The sequence below is a fragment of the Gorilla gorilla genome, chromosome 18 (assembly GCF_029281585.2).
Source record: "Gorilla gorilla gorilla isolate KB3781 chromosome 18, NHGRI_mGorGor1-v2.1_pri, whole genome shotgun sequence".
NCBI classification, from domain to species: Eukaryota; Metazoa; Chordata; class Mammalia; order Primates; family Hominidae; genus Gorilla; species Gorilla gorilla.
Genome location: NC_073242.2, coordinates 75,771,550 through 75,789,401, shown reverse-complemented (window position 1 = coordinate 75,789,401; position 17,852 = coordinate 75,771,550). Strand labels below are relative to the sequence as shown.

General features: G+C 47.9%; 1 protein-coding gene across 7 annotated transcripts in view; it reads left to right on the top strand.

Annotated features, from left to right (window-relative positions):
- Positions 1-17,852, top strand: part of MYLK3 (myosin light chain kinase 3) — a 56,841-nt gene that overhangs the window by 28,946 nt on the left and 10,043 nt on the right. For 6 of the 7 annotated variants that reach the window (XM_063700176.1, XM_019011405.4, XM_055366722.1 and 3 more), the window contains 6 exons: positions 1,614-2,074; positions 3,584-3,689; positions 4,454-4,547; positions 5,008-5,117; positions 6,757-6,898; positions 12,976-13,046. In XM_063700176.1, the coding sequence (XP_063556246.1) occupies positions 1,636-2,074; positions 3,584-3,689; positions 4,454-4,547; positions 5,008-5,117; positions 6,757-6,898; positions 12,976-13,046 (962 nt within the window). In that variant the 5' untranslated portion in view covers positions 1,614-1,635. Of the gene's footprint in view, positions 1-1,613; positions 2,075-3,583; positions 3,690-4,453; positions 4,548-5,007; positions 5,118-6,756; positions 6,899-12,975; positions 13,047-16,865; positions 17,665-17,852 lie in introns of those variants that run through there. The other variant, XM_055366724.1, reaches the window with a different exon arrangement.

Genomic DNA, 17,852 nt, shown 5'->3' with positions numbered 1-17,852 from the left:
CAGGGTCCATCGATGCTGTAGTGTGTGTCAGAACGTCCCTCCTCTTTAAGGCTGAATAGTATTCTGTGCTATATAATGCGTAGACACCACCTTCTGTCTATGTATTATCCATCACTGGGCATTTGGGTTGCTTCCACCTTTTGGCTGTTGTGAGTAATGCTGCTACAGTTATGAGTGTACAGATGTCTCTTGGAGACCCTGCTTTGGATTCTCTGGGATATATACCCAGAAGTGGAGTTGCTGAAACATGCGGTAATCCTACTTTTAATTTCTGAAGAGCCTCCAGTTTTCCACAGCAGTTGTGCCATTTTAGCCCTTTTGAACCCCTGCATTTTTGCCTTCCTCTCTTGGTTGACTCTTGGTGCATCTGTAAGGTATCACCGTCCCTGAAGACAAAAGAGAGAACTGAGGCCAGACTTATCCAAAGCTGTCCAGCAACCCGCTGGCAGAGCTAAGCCCAGAATCGAGGCCACCTGCCTCCCTGCTGAGACTCAGTCCCCGCCAGACACTGTCACCCTCACCCCCTAACACACATAGACCCCGTGCTGTGGGATTGTGGCCCAGCAAAAAGAAGCCCCACCAAGAGGCAGCCAGAGGTGGGGAGACTCGGAGAGGGAGGGTTTGGATTCCCGGGTGACTTGACTGCCAGGATCAGGGTCCTTCCTTCTAGAGGTCGGGGCTCAGAGGGCCTTTCCCACCTCCATCTGGGCTCACAAACCCTAGTATTGCAGAGTCTGGGCAGTGAAAATGAGTGAAGTGAGCTGGGGCATTGCCAGGGTGCACAGGGCCTGTGCTGAGGTGGAGAGCTGTTCCTCAGCCACGTGGGCACATGGGCCCAGCACAGCCAGCTCTTCTGTTTGTTCAAGATGAACAGAAAGTCTAGTCTTTTATGACAATTGCCTGATTTTATTTTAGTTTAGTTTTTGAGACAGGGTCTCTCCCTCTGTCGCCCAGGCTGGAGTGCAGTGGTATGATCATAGCTCACTGTAGCCTCCATCTCCTGGGTTTAAGCAGTCCTCTTGCCTCAGCCTCCTGAGTATCTGGGACCACCACTCCTGGCTAAGTTTTTTAAAATTATTTTTTGTAGAGGTGGGGTCTTGCTATGTTGCCCAGGCTGGTCTCAAACTCCTGGCCTCAAGGGATCCTCCCACCTTGGCCTCCCAAAGCACTGGGATTACAGGTGTGAGCCACTGTGCCCAGCTGGAATTGACTGATTTTAAACAAATACTTCTGATCTGGGGCTTCCAGTGTGACGTTTGAGTTGGTTTCTCCTTCTCTTCATTTAAGTGAAAGGGAAACTGGGCCCAGGGGAAGGTAGAGGGACCCGGGCCTCTCGCCTACAGGCCTCAGTTCTCCTGGGACAGAAGCAGGTTCTCAGGGGTGTATGGTCCTCACCCCTGTCCATTCTCAAGCTTCCCAGGACCCTCATCCGGTGGGATCCTGGGAGCTGATGGCACCAACTGTCACTGAAGTCAGCTCCTGCCCTGGTGTCCTGTCTAGCAGGGCCCCAGGGCCATTGTCAATGATGGCAGCAGTGGGCATTGGAACCCACGTCTGTTCTGACTCCAGAGTCCTTGCCTCTAACCTCAGCACCATGTTTCTCTCCACCCCAGGATCTCCATCCACATACAAGAGATGGATACTCCTGGGGAGATGCTGGTGACAGGCAGGGGCAGCCTTGGACCCACCCTCACCACAGAGGCTCCAGCAGCTGCCCAGCCAGGCAAGCAGGGCCCACCTGGGACCGGGCACTGCCTCCAAGCCCCTGGGACTGAGCCCGGAGAACAGACCCCTGAAGGAGCCAGAGAGCTCTCCCCGCTGCAGGAGAGCAGCAGCCCCGGGGGAGTGAAGGCAGAGGAGGAGCAAAGGGCTGGGGCCGAGCCTGGCACGAGACCAAGCTTGGCCAGGAGCAACGACAATGACCACGAGGTTGGGGCCCTGGGCCTGCAGCAGGACAAAAGCCCAGGGACGGGAAACCCTGAGCCTGAGCAGGACTGTGCAGCCAGGGCTCCGGTGAGAGCCGAAGCAGTAAGGAGGACGCCCCCAGGCGCCGAGGCTGGCAGCGTGGTTCTGGGTAAGTGGGGCTGTTGCCTGGCTAGACACGAGCCCTGAGGGGAGGGAGTTTGGAGCCCCTACTCCTGGGGAATCTTCCTGTAGCTTCCAGGGGTAGATCATATGAGTCTGGGGGCGTCCAAGAGTCGGGAACATCTCCAGGTACATCCTGGGGCTGGAGACCAAGGCGCAGAGATGTGGGGCCTGAACTTGGGCTGGCTGCAGGGGTAAGGGAGAGGGGACACGTGTGGCCCACCTGGGTACATTTCCTTTTTTGAAGACAGGGTCTTGCTCTGTTGCCCAGGCTGGAGTCCAGTGGCATAATCATAGTCCCCTGCAGGCTTGACCCGGGTTCAAGTGATCCTCCAGCCTCGGCCTCCCAGAGCTTTGGGATTGTAGGCATGAGCCGCTGTGCCTGGCCACTGGGGAGATTTCTTACTGCCACCTGCCCACCTGAGCTTGCCACCATGAGTCTCATTTTGGATTGAGAGAGAGAAGGCTCTGTTAAAAAGCGAAGACATGAATTGGTGTCTGTGACCACTGTCAGCCATTCCCACCCACCCGGGCTAGTGACCCAAGATGTGTTCTTATGATCTAAAAGCCCTCAACCCCTCCAGCCCTAGGGTCACACCCTCCTTGGTCTGAGAATTGTCCATGGACCACTGTCGGTGTTCCCGGTAGTTGGAGAGCAGGCAGAGTGCTCCCATGGCGAGCACTGAACGAACGCCAGCCCGAGCCAACTTCCTTCCAGCCCTTGGTGCACAACCGGTTCATACCACTGCACTTGCTGTGTGTTCTAGATTCTGTTTTATTCATTTAGTCTATTTCCTGTAACATTTCTAGGTATTCATATCACCTCTGAAGGACAAGATTAAAATAAAACAACCCTAAACCATTAAAAAACAAACAAACAAGCAAACCTTTCCAAGTGCTGGCCATCCTCTATTTCCCTTGCCAACAGATCCCCTGTCCACTCCCCGCCCAATCCTGTGCCCCGGGGCCTGCCCCTCTGGCTCCATCACGGGCTGTCATGCTGAGCTTCTGGTTGGGCTCAGCTGGCAGGAGATGGAGGGTGAGAGGAGAGAGGGTGGATGTTTATTTCTCCAGCTGCCTCCCTCTCATAACACCCTCACGAGTTTCCACAGCCCTGACTTTACAGTCCCTTTAAAAATAGTGGCGTCACTAACTGCCCCATCACCTTGTCCACATGGGCCCTCTGTTTCCTGTGGGCCACACAGATCCACTAGGATCACCTTCTAGACGTCATGAACAGACTGGATAAAACTTCTCGGCCTTGCCAAGGGCACTGTCCTGGGTGCCGGGAGACCTGGGTTTGAGTGCTGTCTGTCACGGGCTCCCTTCTCTGCCAAATGGATGGCTCTACTGAGATGGTTTAGAGAAAAGGTTTCAAATACCAGGGCTGTACGTAGGGCCTGGTGGACCAAGAGAAGCTAAGTGGGTCTGGCACAGGTGACCGAGAGGTGTGGGCTGCACAGAGGAGGCTCACAGGTCCTTATTGCCTCCTGAGCAGATGACAGTCCGGCCCCGCCAGCTCCTTTTGAACACCGGGTAGTGAGCGTCAAGGAGACCTCCATCTCTGCGGGTTACGAGGTGTGCCAGCACGAAGTCTTGGGAGGGTAGGTGGGCATCTGCCTTGGTTGGGGGGCTTAGAGCAGGAGTCACGGGGCAGGGTCGGGACCACCTGGAGAACTGGGGTGGGTGCTGCAGGATGACTCTCTCTCGAGCTGATGGAGCCAAGGCTGGGGTGGGACATCGTGTACAGCATGGGGTGCATGGTGGCCCACAGAGTAGGGGAAAGAGAATAGCTTGAGAGGACACGAGAGCCCACGTGGCATCGGGGAGGGGAGGCTCAGGAGGGCGGGCACCCTGTGGGTATGAGAGGCACAGCCTGGAGGTGGCCGGAAAGCCGACATGAGGTGGGGTGAGTAGAAGCTTCTTTAGGGTGGATAGCCCAGGTGGTGTGGGGTGAGGGGATGTTCCCTGGGGTGCAGGATGGCCCGGGTGGTGTGGGGTGAGGGGGATGTTCCTTCGGGTGCAGGATGGCCTCAGTGGTGTGGGGTGAGGAGATGTTCCCTGGGGTGCAGGATGGCCTGGGTGGTGTGGGGTGAAGGGGATGTTCCTTCGGGTGCAGGATGGCCTCAGTGGTGAGGGATGAGGGGATGTTCCCTGGGATGTGGAATGGCCTGGGTGGTGTGGGGTGAAGAGTTGCTTTGCAGGTTTCAGGATAGCCAGCAGGGTTTTGGGGTGATGACAGGCTGCACTCTGGGATGTAGGATGGTCCACATGGCCTGTGTGTGGATGAGTCGGACCCAGAAGTCCAGGGATGGGTGTGGCATGAGCCTCTGGGCTCTCAGCCTGCCGTGTGGCTATGTCTCTGCAGGGGCCGGTTTGGCCAGGTCCACAGGTGCACAGAGAAGTCCACAGGCCTCCCACTGGCTGCCAAGATCATCAAAGTGAAGAGCGCCAAGGACCGGGTGAGGCATCTGCCTGGACCATGTCCCTGTGGCCAGCCTCAGGATTCCTTTCCTTCCCTCAGGGCCCCCAGGCTCCCATGCTGAGCTGGAAATGCTACTTATTCCTGCTCTTTTCCAGGATTCCCACCCTCCAGTCAGGCAGTCCCCTTCACAGCCCTGGGTCCAGACCCACCCTCCATGCGCAGGTGTCCAGGCACAGCTCTGTAGAGCTGCCTGTGGGGCCTGGAGCAAGAAGGTCCTGTCCTTGTTGGGCCTTAGGTTTCCTGTCTGTGAGATGAGTGGGTCACACTCAGGCCCTTTGTGTTGTAGAATCTGGTTTGGGTGTTGAGTCAGGGAGACCTGGTGTGAGAATAGGAAACTAAGGAAGAATGAGGAGTTCTGTGTCTGTCTTGGGAGGTCAGCTGGCTCCTCTTCCTGACTCATTCGCTTGGAAATCCATCTGTCCTCTGGTTCCCCCAAGGAGGACGTGAAGAACGAGATCAACATCATGAACCAGCTCAGCCACGTGAACCTGATCCAGCTCTATGACGCCTTCGAGAGCAAGCACAGCTGCACCCTTGTCATGGAGTAGTGAGTATCAGAGGCGGGGCGGCCGCCTCGGCTCAAGCCAGGGCTCAGTGCTGGGGCTTAGAGCCTTCATTCGAGGCAAAGCCCTCTCTCTCCTTTCCCCTTCCTGGCACGTCCAGGGTCGTGTCATCCTGTCTTCTCTGGCTTGGCTATTTGACCTCCAATACGGAATGTGGAGGACAAAGCAACTTTGTCACAAACCAGTGGCCAGTGAGCCTGATTTGACCTGCAGGTGTATGTATGTCAATTGACCTATACTACTTTCAGTGATTTTTTGAAAATTAAATTAAATTGAAACTTTTTTTAGAGACAAGGTCTTACTCTGTCACCCAGGCTGGAGTGCAGTGGTGTGATCACAGCTCACTGCAGCCTTGAACTCCCAGACTCCTCCCACTGTAGCCTCCCATGAAGCTGTGACCACAGGCGTGTGCCACAATGCCCAGCTAATTTTTAAATGTTTTTGTAGAGATGAGGTCTTGCTATGTCGCCCAGGCTGGTCTTGAACTCCTGAACTCAAGCGATACTCCTGCCTCAGCTTCCCAAAGTGCTGGGATTACAGGTGTGAGCCACCACACTCTGCCTATTTTTAGTAATGTGGGATTTGTTGTTAACCATTGGAAATTAGGAAGCTTCACATTAAAACCTAGATATCTGGCTTTTCTTGAAAACATAAAAGATGTAGTAAATGCCGGGCCTGCCTTTCCAAGTGGAAGTGATGTGTGGGAGCTCCCAGGGGTTGCTGTTTGTATACAGGGTGACCAGGCTTCCTTTGCCACAATCCCCACCACTCCCAACCACCCCAGCGCTGGGGCCAAGGGCTCAGAGGCCGTTCATATTTGTGCTTGTGTTGCTGTTTTACTTACGGGCAGAGCTGAAGAGAGTAAAACATTTGTCATGTCATGTCCTTATTGAAAGTGGAAAAAGAAAAGATAAGCGAAAGACTATGTGTCTTCAGAACATGTTTGCTTCATGTATGGCCTTATTGGCCCATTTAGGCTTATGCCACAAAGGTCTGAGTTGGCCTCCATAGGTGAATGAGTTCACAGCCCTGGTCAGAATCATCCAGAGTGTGCCTGGATCATCAACACTGATGGCCATCCCCTCTTCCCTTTGACCTGTCACTTCCTTTTTACCACGCCTAATCTTTGCTGGGAGCGGACTGGAGCAAAGGTCCCAATAAAACCCCAATGGCAGGCCCGGCGGGGTGGCTCACGCCTATAATCTCAGCACTTTGGGAGGCCGAGGTGGGTGGATCACATGAGGTCAGGAGTTTGAGACAAGCCTGACCGACATGGTGAAACCCTGTCTTTATTAAAAATACAAAAATTAGCCGGGTGTGGTGGTGAGCACCTATAATCCCAGCTACTTGGAAAGCTGAGGCAGGAGAATCACTTGAACCCAGGAGACGGAGGTTGCAGTGAGCAGAGATCGCGCCACTGCACTCCAGCCTGGGCGACAGGGTGAGACTCTGTGTAAAAACAAAACACACAAAAAATCCAAGGGCAGTGGCAGCAGCCCTGTGACCCATGGGGTGTGATGGTGGGCCTACCCGGGCTGGCCTCTTTTGGCCCTGTAATGACAGTGGACAAGCCCTGAAGAGCCTTGCTTAGGCTGGTGCCTGCCTCTCCCTTTGCTCTGGCAGCGTGGATGGGGGTGAGCTCTTCGACCGGATCACAGATGAGAAGTACCACCTGACTGAGCTGGATGTGGTCCTGTTCACCAGGCAGATCTGTGAGGGCGTGCATTACCTGCACCAGCACTACATCCTGCACCTGGACCTCAAGGTGGGTTCTGCCCAGGGGCCCCTGGTGTCCTAGCCCCTGGCGTGCTCTCACCATTGAGAGCTCTATCCACAGACAGTCCCGGCTTCCATTCCTGGCTCTCTGTCATTTTGTAGTTCTGGAGTCTGGGACAGGCCACTCTTGCTGCCTCTTGGGGCTGTAGTTCTTCCATCTGGATAATGGTACCTCTTTAAGTATTATTTGAAGATTAAGTGAAACAATGAGCTTTTCTTCTTTAAAAATATCTTTAAGATTACTTTTTTTAAAAGTTCAAAAGGGAACATAGGCTTTTGGTAACAAATATAGACAACAGAGTAGTGTGTAAAATACACAGTGAAAGTTCCTCCCGCCAGGCCTCCGTGCTGAAGGGACTTCTCTGTGAGCAAGCCGGCGTGACTCACAGACACACAAAAGGAGATCCTACGATGCATTCTTCCCTCCCTCCCTCCCCGTCTCTCTCTTTCTTTTCTTTCTTTCTCTCTCTCTTTTCTTTCTTTCTTTCTTTCTTTTCCTCCTTCCTTCCTTCCTTCCTTCCTTCCTTTCTTTCTTTCTTTCTTTCTTTCTTTCTTTCTTTCTTTCTTTCTTTCTTTCTTTCTTTCTTCTTTCTTTCTTTCTTTCTCTCACTTTCTTTTTCTTTCTCTCTCTCTTTTCTCTGTCTCTCTCTTCTCTCCCCTCTCCTCTCTTTCTTTTTTGGAGACAGGGCCTCTCTCTGTTGCCCAGGCTGGAGTGCAGTGGTGCCATCATAGCTCACTGCAGCCTGGACCTCCCAGGCTTAAGTGATCCTCAGTCTCCCAAGTAGCTAGGACTACAGGCACGTGCCACCACACTTGGCTAATTTTTGTATTTTGTACAGAGACAAGGATTCACCATGTTGCCCAGGCTGGTCTTGAACTCCTGGACTCAAGCAATCCTGCCTCAGCCTCCCAAAGTGCTGGGATTACAGGCATGAGCCACCACATCGAGCCCAGATGGCTGCAAATGCCATTAATTCATTCCTTTTTATGGCTGAGTAGTATATGGTACTGGCATAAAAATAGGCACTGAGTGGTATATGGTACTGGCATAAAAATAGGCACATAGACCAATGGAGCATAATTGAGAACCCAGAAATAAACCCTAATACTTACAGCCAACTGACTGACAAAGCAAACAAAAACAAGTGAAGAAATGACACCCCATTCAACAAATGGTGCTGGGATAATTGGCAAGCCACATGTAAGAGAATGAAACTGGATCCTCATCTCTCACCTTATACAAAAATCAACTCAAGATGGATCAAGGACTTAAATCTAAGGCCTGAAACTACAAATTCTAGAAGATAACATTGGAAAAATCCTTCTAGACATTGGCTTAGGCAAGGATTTCATGAGCAAGAACCCAAAAGCAAATGCAACAAAAACCAAATGTTTGAAGAAGAATTAACACCTTTACAAATTCTTCCAAAAATAGAAGAGGAGGGAACACTTGCTTCTCATTTTATGAGGCTAATCTTATCCTGATACCAAAATCAAAGACATCACAAGGAAAGAGGGCTACAGACCAAAATCCCTTATGGGTATAGATGCAAAAATTCTCAATAAAGTATTAGAAAACTGAATAAAACATATAAAAAGGATTATATTCATGACAAAGTGGAATTTATCCCAAGAATGCAAGGTTGGTTTAACATATGAAAATCAACCAACATAATGTGCCATATTAATAGAATAAAGGATGAAATCATATAATCATTTTAATAGATGAGAAAAAATAATTGACAAAATCCAAAAACTTTTCATGATGAAAATAATAAACAAATGAGGAACAGAACTTCCTCAACCTGATAAAGGCCATTTGTGAAAAACCCACAGCTGACACTATAGTTTGTAGTAGGAGACTGAATGTTTTCTCCTTAAAAGCAGGAATAAGACAAGGATATCTGTTCTTGCAACTTGTATTAAACATTTTACTGGAGGCTATCACTAGGGCAATTAGGCAAGAAAATAAAAGGCATTCAGATAGGGAAGGAAGTAAAACTGTCTCTATTTGCAAATGACATGCTCTTGTATATAAAAAATCTTAAAGACAGGAAACTATTAGGATTAATAAATTCATCAAGGTTGCAGTATACAAGACAAATATACAAAAATCAATTGTATTTCTAAATACTGGGACTGAACAATCTGTAAATAAAATCAAGAAAATAATTTCATTTGTGACAATATCAAAAGAAAAAATATACTTAGAAATATACTTAGAAAAAAATTAACAAAATAAGTGCAAGACATTCTCTGAAAACTACAACAAAATGTTAAGATAATTCAAAGTCCTAAATAAATGGAAAGGCATGCCATGGTCATGGATTGGAAAATTTAATATTGTTAAGGTGACAATACTCCCTCATTGATCTACAGATTCAACATAATCCTTATCAAAGTCATAGCTGGCTTCTTTCCAGATATTAATGAAATCCTAAAATTCAGATGGGAATTCAAGGGACCTAGAATAACAAAAACAATCTTGAAAAAGAACGAATTTGGAGGACTAACTTTTCCCAATTTCGAAACTTTCTACAATGCTACAGAAACCAAAACAACGTATTACTAATGTAAGGTTAGATATGTGCATCAAATTAATACACTTGAGAGTCTAGACATAAACCATTACATTTATGGTCAATTGATTTGTAACAATGGTGCCATGACAATTCAATAGAAAATTATAGTCTTTTCAACAATTGTGCTGGGACCGCATGCTAGGGAGCTACATGTAAAAGAATGAAGTTGGACCCTTACCTCACACCATATAAAAAAATTAATTCAAAATGGATTGTAGACTTAAATGTAAGAGCTAAAACTATAAAATTGTTAGAAGAAAACATAGTAATAAGTCCTTATGACCTTGGATTAGGCAATGGTTTCTTAGATATGACACTAAAAATATAATTAAAAAAAGATAAATTAGACTTCACCAAAATGAAAAAAATCTCATACTTCAAAGGATACCATGAGAAAAGTAAAATAATAGCTCACAGAATGGGAGAAAATATTTCCAAATCATATATCAGATAAAGGATTTGTATCTACAACATATAACAAACTCTTATAACTCAAAAATAGAAAGAAATAACCCAATTAAAAAATGGTCAAAGGATTTGAATAGATATTTATCCAATGAAAACATACAATTGCCACTAAGCACATGAAGTGATTCTCAGCATCATTAGTCACTAGGGAATTGTAAATTAAAATCAGAATGAGATACTATTTCATATCCACTAGACTGACTACAATAAAAAGTAAAAATGACAGACAATAAAAAGTGTTAAAGTCTGGGCACGGTGGCTCATGCCTGTAATTCCAGCACTTTGGGAGGCCGAGGCAGGCGGATCACCTGAGCTCTGGAGTTTGAGACCAGCCTGACCAACATGGAGAAGCCCCATATCTACTAAAAATACAAAATTATCTGGGTGTCGTGGCACATGCCTGTAATCCCAGCTACTCGGGAGGCTGAGGCAGGAGAATCACTTGAACCTGGGAGGTGGAGTTGCGGTGAGCGGAATCAGGGCACTGCACTCCAGCCTGGGTGACAAGAGCGAAACCCCATCTCAAAAAAAAAAAAAAAAAAAAAAAAAGCATTAGCTAGGATATGGGAAAATTGGAACCCTCATACATTGCTGGTGGGGTTGTAAAATGTGCATTCACTTTTTAAAAAGTTTGGCAGTTCCTAAAAATGCTAAACATAGAATTACCATATAACCCAGCAATTTTACTCCTACCTATACCCCTAAGAGAATTAAAACATAAGTTGACACAAAAACTTAAACACAAATGTTTTTAGCAGCATTACTTATAATAGCCAAAAGTGTAAACAACCCAGATATTCATTAATTTTATTAGTTAATGGATAAACAAAATATGGTCTAATCCATACAATGGAATATTATTTAGCCATGAAAAGGAATGAAGTGCTGATACCTGCTACACAACATGGATAAACCTTGAAAACATTCTGATAAGTGAAAGAAATCAGGCATGAAAGGCCATAGGTTTTATGATTCCATTTATATGAAATGTCCAGAATAGGCAAATCCACAGAGAAAGAGAACACATTAATGATTGCCATGGGGTGGGAAGTGAGGAAAGAATGGACAGGAACTGATGATGGGTATGGTTTTTTTTTTTTGAGGTGATGAAAATGTTCCAAAATTAGATAGTGATATCATTACACAACTCTGTGAACATACTAAAAATAATTGAATCGCACACTTTAAAATGGTGAGTTCTGGATGGGCGAGGTGGCTCATGCCTGTGATCCCAGTACTTTGGGAGACTGAGGCAGGCGGATCACCTGAGGTCGGGAGTTTGAGACCAGCCTGGCCAACATGGTGAAACCCCGTCTCAACTAAAAATACAAACAAATTTGCTGGGTGTGGTGGCCCACACCTGTAATCCCAGCTACTCGGGAGGCTGAGGCAGGAGAATCACTTGAACCTGGGAGGCGGAGGTTGCAGTGAGCCGAGATCGTGTCGCTGCCCTCCAGCCTGGGCAACAAGAGTGAAACGCTGTCCCCACCCCCACCCCAAAAAAGGTGAGTTTTATGGTAAAAATCAGTATTATTTGTATTACTTATAATGTTATAAAATTTAAGTTCACCTGTTTCTTTTGACCTTTTTAAATGTGCATACTAGAAAACTTTACTATATATGTGGCTCACATATTTTTATTGGACAGTGTTATTCTAGATCTTATACAGAAGACAGAGATTTTTAAACACCATTCTCTCGCACCTATCTGAGGAATTGTACAACCCCATTGTAACATAAATAACAATGAAAACTTCTGTTGGGAGAAACAGTAGCTGACATTTGCTTTGGAAGCTGTAAAGTGTTTCATGCATGTTATGTCATTTTATCCTCACACCCTCTGGGGGGACAGACAGGAAGAGGTTATTACTCCCGTTTTACATATGGAGACACTGAGTCTTCAGGAATGGGGAGGGACTCATCTCAGGCTACAGAACCAGGTAATGAGCCCCTGGGCCTCAGGCACTGGACCCTGGGTCTGCAAGTCCTATCTATCATAAGCCCTACATCTTCACTCAGCTTCTCTCCCCAAGCCCCCAACACACATAGCCCCAAATTTGTCATGCATGAGCAGCGAGCATCCTTCCAGACTCCCTCAGGGCCTCAGAGCTGATCCAAATGCCCTAAGAAGAGAGGCGTGCCAAGGCTGCCACCCTCATGCCATGGGCCACAGCTGTCATTGCAGAATGGCAGGTGGACATTCAGCAGCTCTGCTCTCCTTAACCAACCAGTGATGGATGCTTTGGTCTCACCCCAGAGGTTCTGATGTAATTGGTCAGGATTGAGGCCTCGGTACTGGGACTTTTTCTTTTTCTTTTTTTTTTTAATTCTCTTAGCATTCCAGTATAACATTGGGATTTTAAAAGCTCCCCTGATGATTCCAATGTACAGCCAGGGTTGGGAACCCAGCCCCATACAAGCAGCTCATGGGCCAATTATACATCACAGAGGTATTCTGTTGGGTTCTGAGATGTGAGTTTAGATTTCGTTTAGTTGTTAACATTTAAAAGCATGGAATTTTCACACAAAAACCTGAATTCCTAGCTGGGCATGGTGGCTCACGCCTGTAAGCCCAGCATTTTGGGAGGCTGAGGCTGGAGGATCTCTTGAGCCCAGGAATTCGAGACAAGCCTGGGCAACATGGCGAGACCCCATCTCTGTTTTTTTAATTAAAAACAAAACTGACCAAACAAAAAACCCCTGAATTCCCGGCTTCTCTTGAGGACTGAGAAACTCTGGCGTTGTGTCTGCACTCCTACATGGTGACCAGTGTCTGGTACTGGGTAGTGCTGTCCCTTTACACAGGCTGGGAGCCTCCAGTTCCCCACACTCCACACCAATCCTTCTTGTCTCACCAGCCCCTTCATGTATTTCCATTATCTATCCAGCCCTTGCAGGGCTGCCCTGAGCCATTCATGTCCCTTGAAGGCTGGAAAACAGAGGCCTATAGACAAGTGTGGCAGCTGCAGACCTCCTCAGCTATTGCCTGGGCTAAGCAGACTTCTTTCTTTCCCAGCCGGAGAACATATTGTGCGTCAATCAGACAGGACATCAAATTAAGATCATTGACTTTGGGCTGGCCAGAAGGTAAGGGGGTTTTATTTAGATACCTTAACAAAATTCCTTGGGACTCTTTGTGGCTCTCTGGGTATGGTTACTCCTGACTCAGCTAATGCTTGAGTTTTGGAACTGATGCAAGAAAGCTCTTGTGTGCAGAAGCTGGTGGCCTTTGACTTGCAGACAGGCCTTGTTGCTCTTGCATGGGCTGTCTTTGTGCTGTGGGCTCTTCTTCTTCCTAAAAGGCTATGGATGGAATTAACTGAACTTCACTCCACCTGTCTGAGAAGAGAGGAGAGTGATGGTGAAGGGGGCTGCTGAGTGAGGTGCTGGGCTGCTTAGTTCTGTGGGTTCCCCAGGCATCCTGGGGCCAGGAGGTGCTGGGCTATGTGATGCATCTGTCACCATCCCCGCCCTCCAGGAAATGACCAGGTTAAATACAAAAAGTGAGTATGTGACAGTGTTGGGTGGTGCCATGGGTAGGTGTTTCTGTAACCACTCAGGACTGGTTTACATCTTGGTGAAATGGTGATATAATACATTACCTGCTGGCATGGGGGTGGTTATGAGGGTTAAATGAGAAAATACACAGACAGTGTGGACCCATCCTATCCAGGAGGTTAGGTTCTCAAGTTTCAGGGCATAAAGTAAACATTGTAGGCCCAGCACAGTGGCTAATGCCTATAATCCCAACACTTTTGGAAGGCCAAGGAGGGAGGATCTCTTGACCCCAGGAGTTCGAGACCAGCCTGGGCAACATAGCAAGACCTCATCTCTACAAAAAATACAAAAATTAGCCCAGCATGGTGGTGAGCACCTGTAGTCTCAGCTACTTGGGAGGCTGAGGTGGGAGGATCACTTGAGCCTGCAGTGAGCCAAAATCACACCATTACACTCCAGTCTGGGCAGTAGAGCTAGACCCTGTCTAAAAATAAATAAATAATAAATAAACATTGTATGTTATTTATTATTATTATTTTGAGATGGAGTCTTGCTCTGTTGCCCAGACTGGAGTGCAGTGGTGCAATCTCTGTTCACTACAACCTCTGCCTCCCGGATTCTAGCAATTCACCTGCCTTAGCCTCCCAAGTAGCTGGGATTACAGGCACCTGCCACCACACGTGGCTAATTTTTGTATTTTTAGTAGAAATGGGGTTTCACTAAGTAGGTCAGACTGGTCTCAAACTCCTGGCCTCAAGTGATCCTCCTGCCTCAGACTCCCAAAGTACTGGGATTACAGGCGTGAGCCACCACATCAGGCCCATTGTATATGATGTTAAAAATCTCATAGTCTCTTAAAATGCCTGAAGCCTAGTGCAGTGTGGCTAATGTTGCTGTGTAGCCCAGGGGTGCCACACTACCCATGGCGCCACCCAACACTGTCACATACTCACTTTTTGTATTTAAACTGGTCATTTACTGGAGGGCAGGGGTGGTGACAGATGCATCGCATAGCCCAGCATGTCCTAGCCCCAGGAGGCCTGTGGAACCCACAGAACTGAGCAGCCCAGCACCCCACTCAGTGGCCCCCTTCACCATCACCCTACTCTCTTCACAGATAGGTGCTGTGAAGTCTAGTCACATGTGTGCTGAATACTGTGTGCCTGGAGAGCTCCTGCCCACGGCATGCATGCCCAGTGGTGTGGGTTCTTGGCAGTAGTAGTAGCAGACCCTTGGCATTTGGGGAGGCTTCCCCTAAACCTTCAGGCATCCTCAGTTCGTAAACATGGCAGTAGTTGTATGCCCAGCTTCCAGGATTCCTCCAGGATTCTGTTTCCTCCAAGAATGACATTTCTCTGGGAATCACATATCTTCTTTATTTTTTTTTTTTGAGACTGAGTCTCATGCTGTCACCCAGGCTGGAGTGCAGTGGCACGATCTCGGCTCACTGCAACCTCCGTCTCCTGGATTCAAGCAATTCTCCTGCCTCCGCTTCCCAAGTAGCTGGGATTACAGGTGGCCACCACCACGCCCAGCTAATTTTTGTATTTTTAGTGGAGACGGGGTTTCACCATGTTGGCCAGGATGGTCTTGATCTCTTGACGTCATGATCTGCCTGCCTGGCCTCCCAAAGTGCTGGGATTATAGGTATGAGCCACCACGGCAGGCCGAATCACATACATATCTTCTAGGTAGGTCTTTCAGCTGCAGCTGAATTTTCAACTCTTCTGGAAGCTCCTTCTCTCTCCTAATGGCTGGCTGTTTTCTTCTTCCTCTTTTTTTTTTCAGACAGAGTCTTGCTCTGTCAGGCTCACTGCAACCTCTGCCTCCTGGGTTCAAACAATTTTCCTGCCTCAGCCTCCCGAGTAGCTGGAACTGCAGGTGCCCGCCACCACGCCTGGCTAATTTTTATATTTTTAGTAGAGACAGGGTTTCACCATGTTGGCCAGGCTGGTCTTGAACTCCTGACTTCAAGTGATCTGCCTGCCTCAGCCTCCCAAAGTGCTGGGATTACAGGCGTGAGCCACCACGCCTGGCCCTGATGGTTGTTTTCCATGCAGAAGTAGTTTTGTTATTTCATGGCCACGCGGTACCCTCTATCGCATCCACGAGTGGAAGGAAACACAGCATCGCCCCTGGATGCAGAGCCGCGCGCCTGAGCTCAGCTCTGCCTTCCAGCACCTGCCTCCCAAGCAGCACCTACACCCTCAGTGCTGGTCTTCCTGGTCACTCCTCCACTGGTTGAAGTGTAAACATTACCCATTTGCAGTGTGATGATGCATTTTCAGTGCCCCATGTGCTGCTAGTGTAACCGCAGGAGGAATTTCACATCATCCCACGAGACCTTCAGGGTCTCTATCACACAGTGTATTGTAGTTCATGAACAGAAAAAAAATCACATTCAATCTATCATGTTAGCAAATTGCTTAGTATTTTCCCTGGTAATGTGCTATAAAATTCAGATGCCTCCTACATGCTTGCACATTGTATACACTAGGGCAGTGTTTCTCAACCTATTTCGTTATCGCTGCCTGCCCTGTAGTGAGCCCTTTTTGACTTTATTTCCCCAATCGCCTAGTCCCCCTATGCCATGAAATTTAATACCACTGATGTACTGTGTATCTGTTTATGTGCTATGGCCCTTTGGAGAGCCACAAACCATTGCAATAGCTAAGGTTGTTTTGTCCCCCAAGAACCAATGTTTGTCCCCCATGGGGCAATATTGTCTTCACTGAGAATGTACACGCTGGTGTATGCAGTACACTCTCAAATACCTGATGGCCCGCTGCCAAATGAGCATTTGCAGGGACACATTGTGAACACCGAGAAAGAAGCAATCATTGGACACCCCTGAAATCTGGGAAGGCTTTTCTGAGCGGTTGGCAGGGACTGGTGGACAGGATTTGCTGTCTGCAGGCAATGCTGCTATGCTGGCAAATGCTTCAGCACCAGCCTGGGGGAGTGGGGAGTGAGAGGGGATGGGTTTGATTTGTAATCTTTGCCAGGGTTTGCTAATTACACACTACCAAGATGATATCACTGAAGGTGGAGTTGGAAGGAGAGGCACTCAGGACTCCCGTGCACCTGAGAGCCAGCTCTAGTGCAGCACTGCCTGGAGGGGAGGTGGGGGGCCCTGTGAGTTATGGGCTGAGAACAGGGTGCATGCCGTGTAAGTGCGGGCCGGTTGGGGGAACATACAGTGGAAGATGAGGGTACTAATGGGGAATCCTGAATGCGAGGCTCACACATCTGAACATTATCCTATAGGCCACAGAGTCTTACCTGGTGGGGATGTGAAAAGGGCTATAGGTCAATTTACCAAAAATTAGTCAAGCCAAAAGCCTCCATGCTGAGTGGCTGTTTGGGGAAAAACTCTCAAATTGTATTTCCTCTGCTCTCACACCACAGCAAACAACACTGAAGACTTCTGTGATCAAAAGCGGGCAGCTGGGTTCCCTACCAGCGAGCAGTGGATGCCAGCTGGGTGTCCTGCAGTTCAGTTCCGACATCCCCTACCAGGAGATAGCGTCAGATCCCACAGGTTGAGGGCTCAGTCCTCAAGGATACCCTCTCTTCCCCCAGACACTGGTCACAAGTGCAGGCCTCTGGAGCTTCTGATGGAGTGTCTTCATGTTGGGGTTCCCAAGACCCCCTCTTTGGGTTTGCTTAATTTGCTGGAATGGCTCAAATAACTCAAGGAAATACTTACATTTACTTGTTTATATTACAAAGAATACAGGTGAAGAGGGGCACAGGGCAAGGTATGGGGGAAGGGGCATGGAGCTTCCATGCCTTCCCTGGGTGCCCCCACTCTCCAGGAATCTCCCCATGTTCAGCCATCGGGAAGCTCTCCAACCCTGTCCTCTTGGGGTTTTATGGAGGATCAATACATAGGCATGATTGACAATGGCATAGAAAGGTGATTGGACAAAAAGCCCATGATCTAAACCCAGCAAGGCCTGTCTTTTTCTTAACCTCTCTGTGTTGCATTCCTTCCTTTAGGGTAGGGGGCAGGACCCTCTCTAGAGTGAGAGTCTTTTGATCCACAGTCAGATTAGAGTCCTGCCTTGGGCAGGTGAAATAAGGACTGGAGAAGGACAGAGAGAGAGATTCTCTCCTGAGGCCTAAAGTGTCCCAACATTATAACAAGGACTATGCAAGTTAGAAGCCAGGAATAAACATATATACACACACACACACACACACACACACACACACACATATATATATATACACATACACACACACACACACACATATATATATACACACATATATATACACATACATACATATATATGCGGGCTATATATATATATATATACATATACATATATATATGCAGGCTATATATATCTTTCATAACATCTATCTATCTATCTATCTATCTATCTA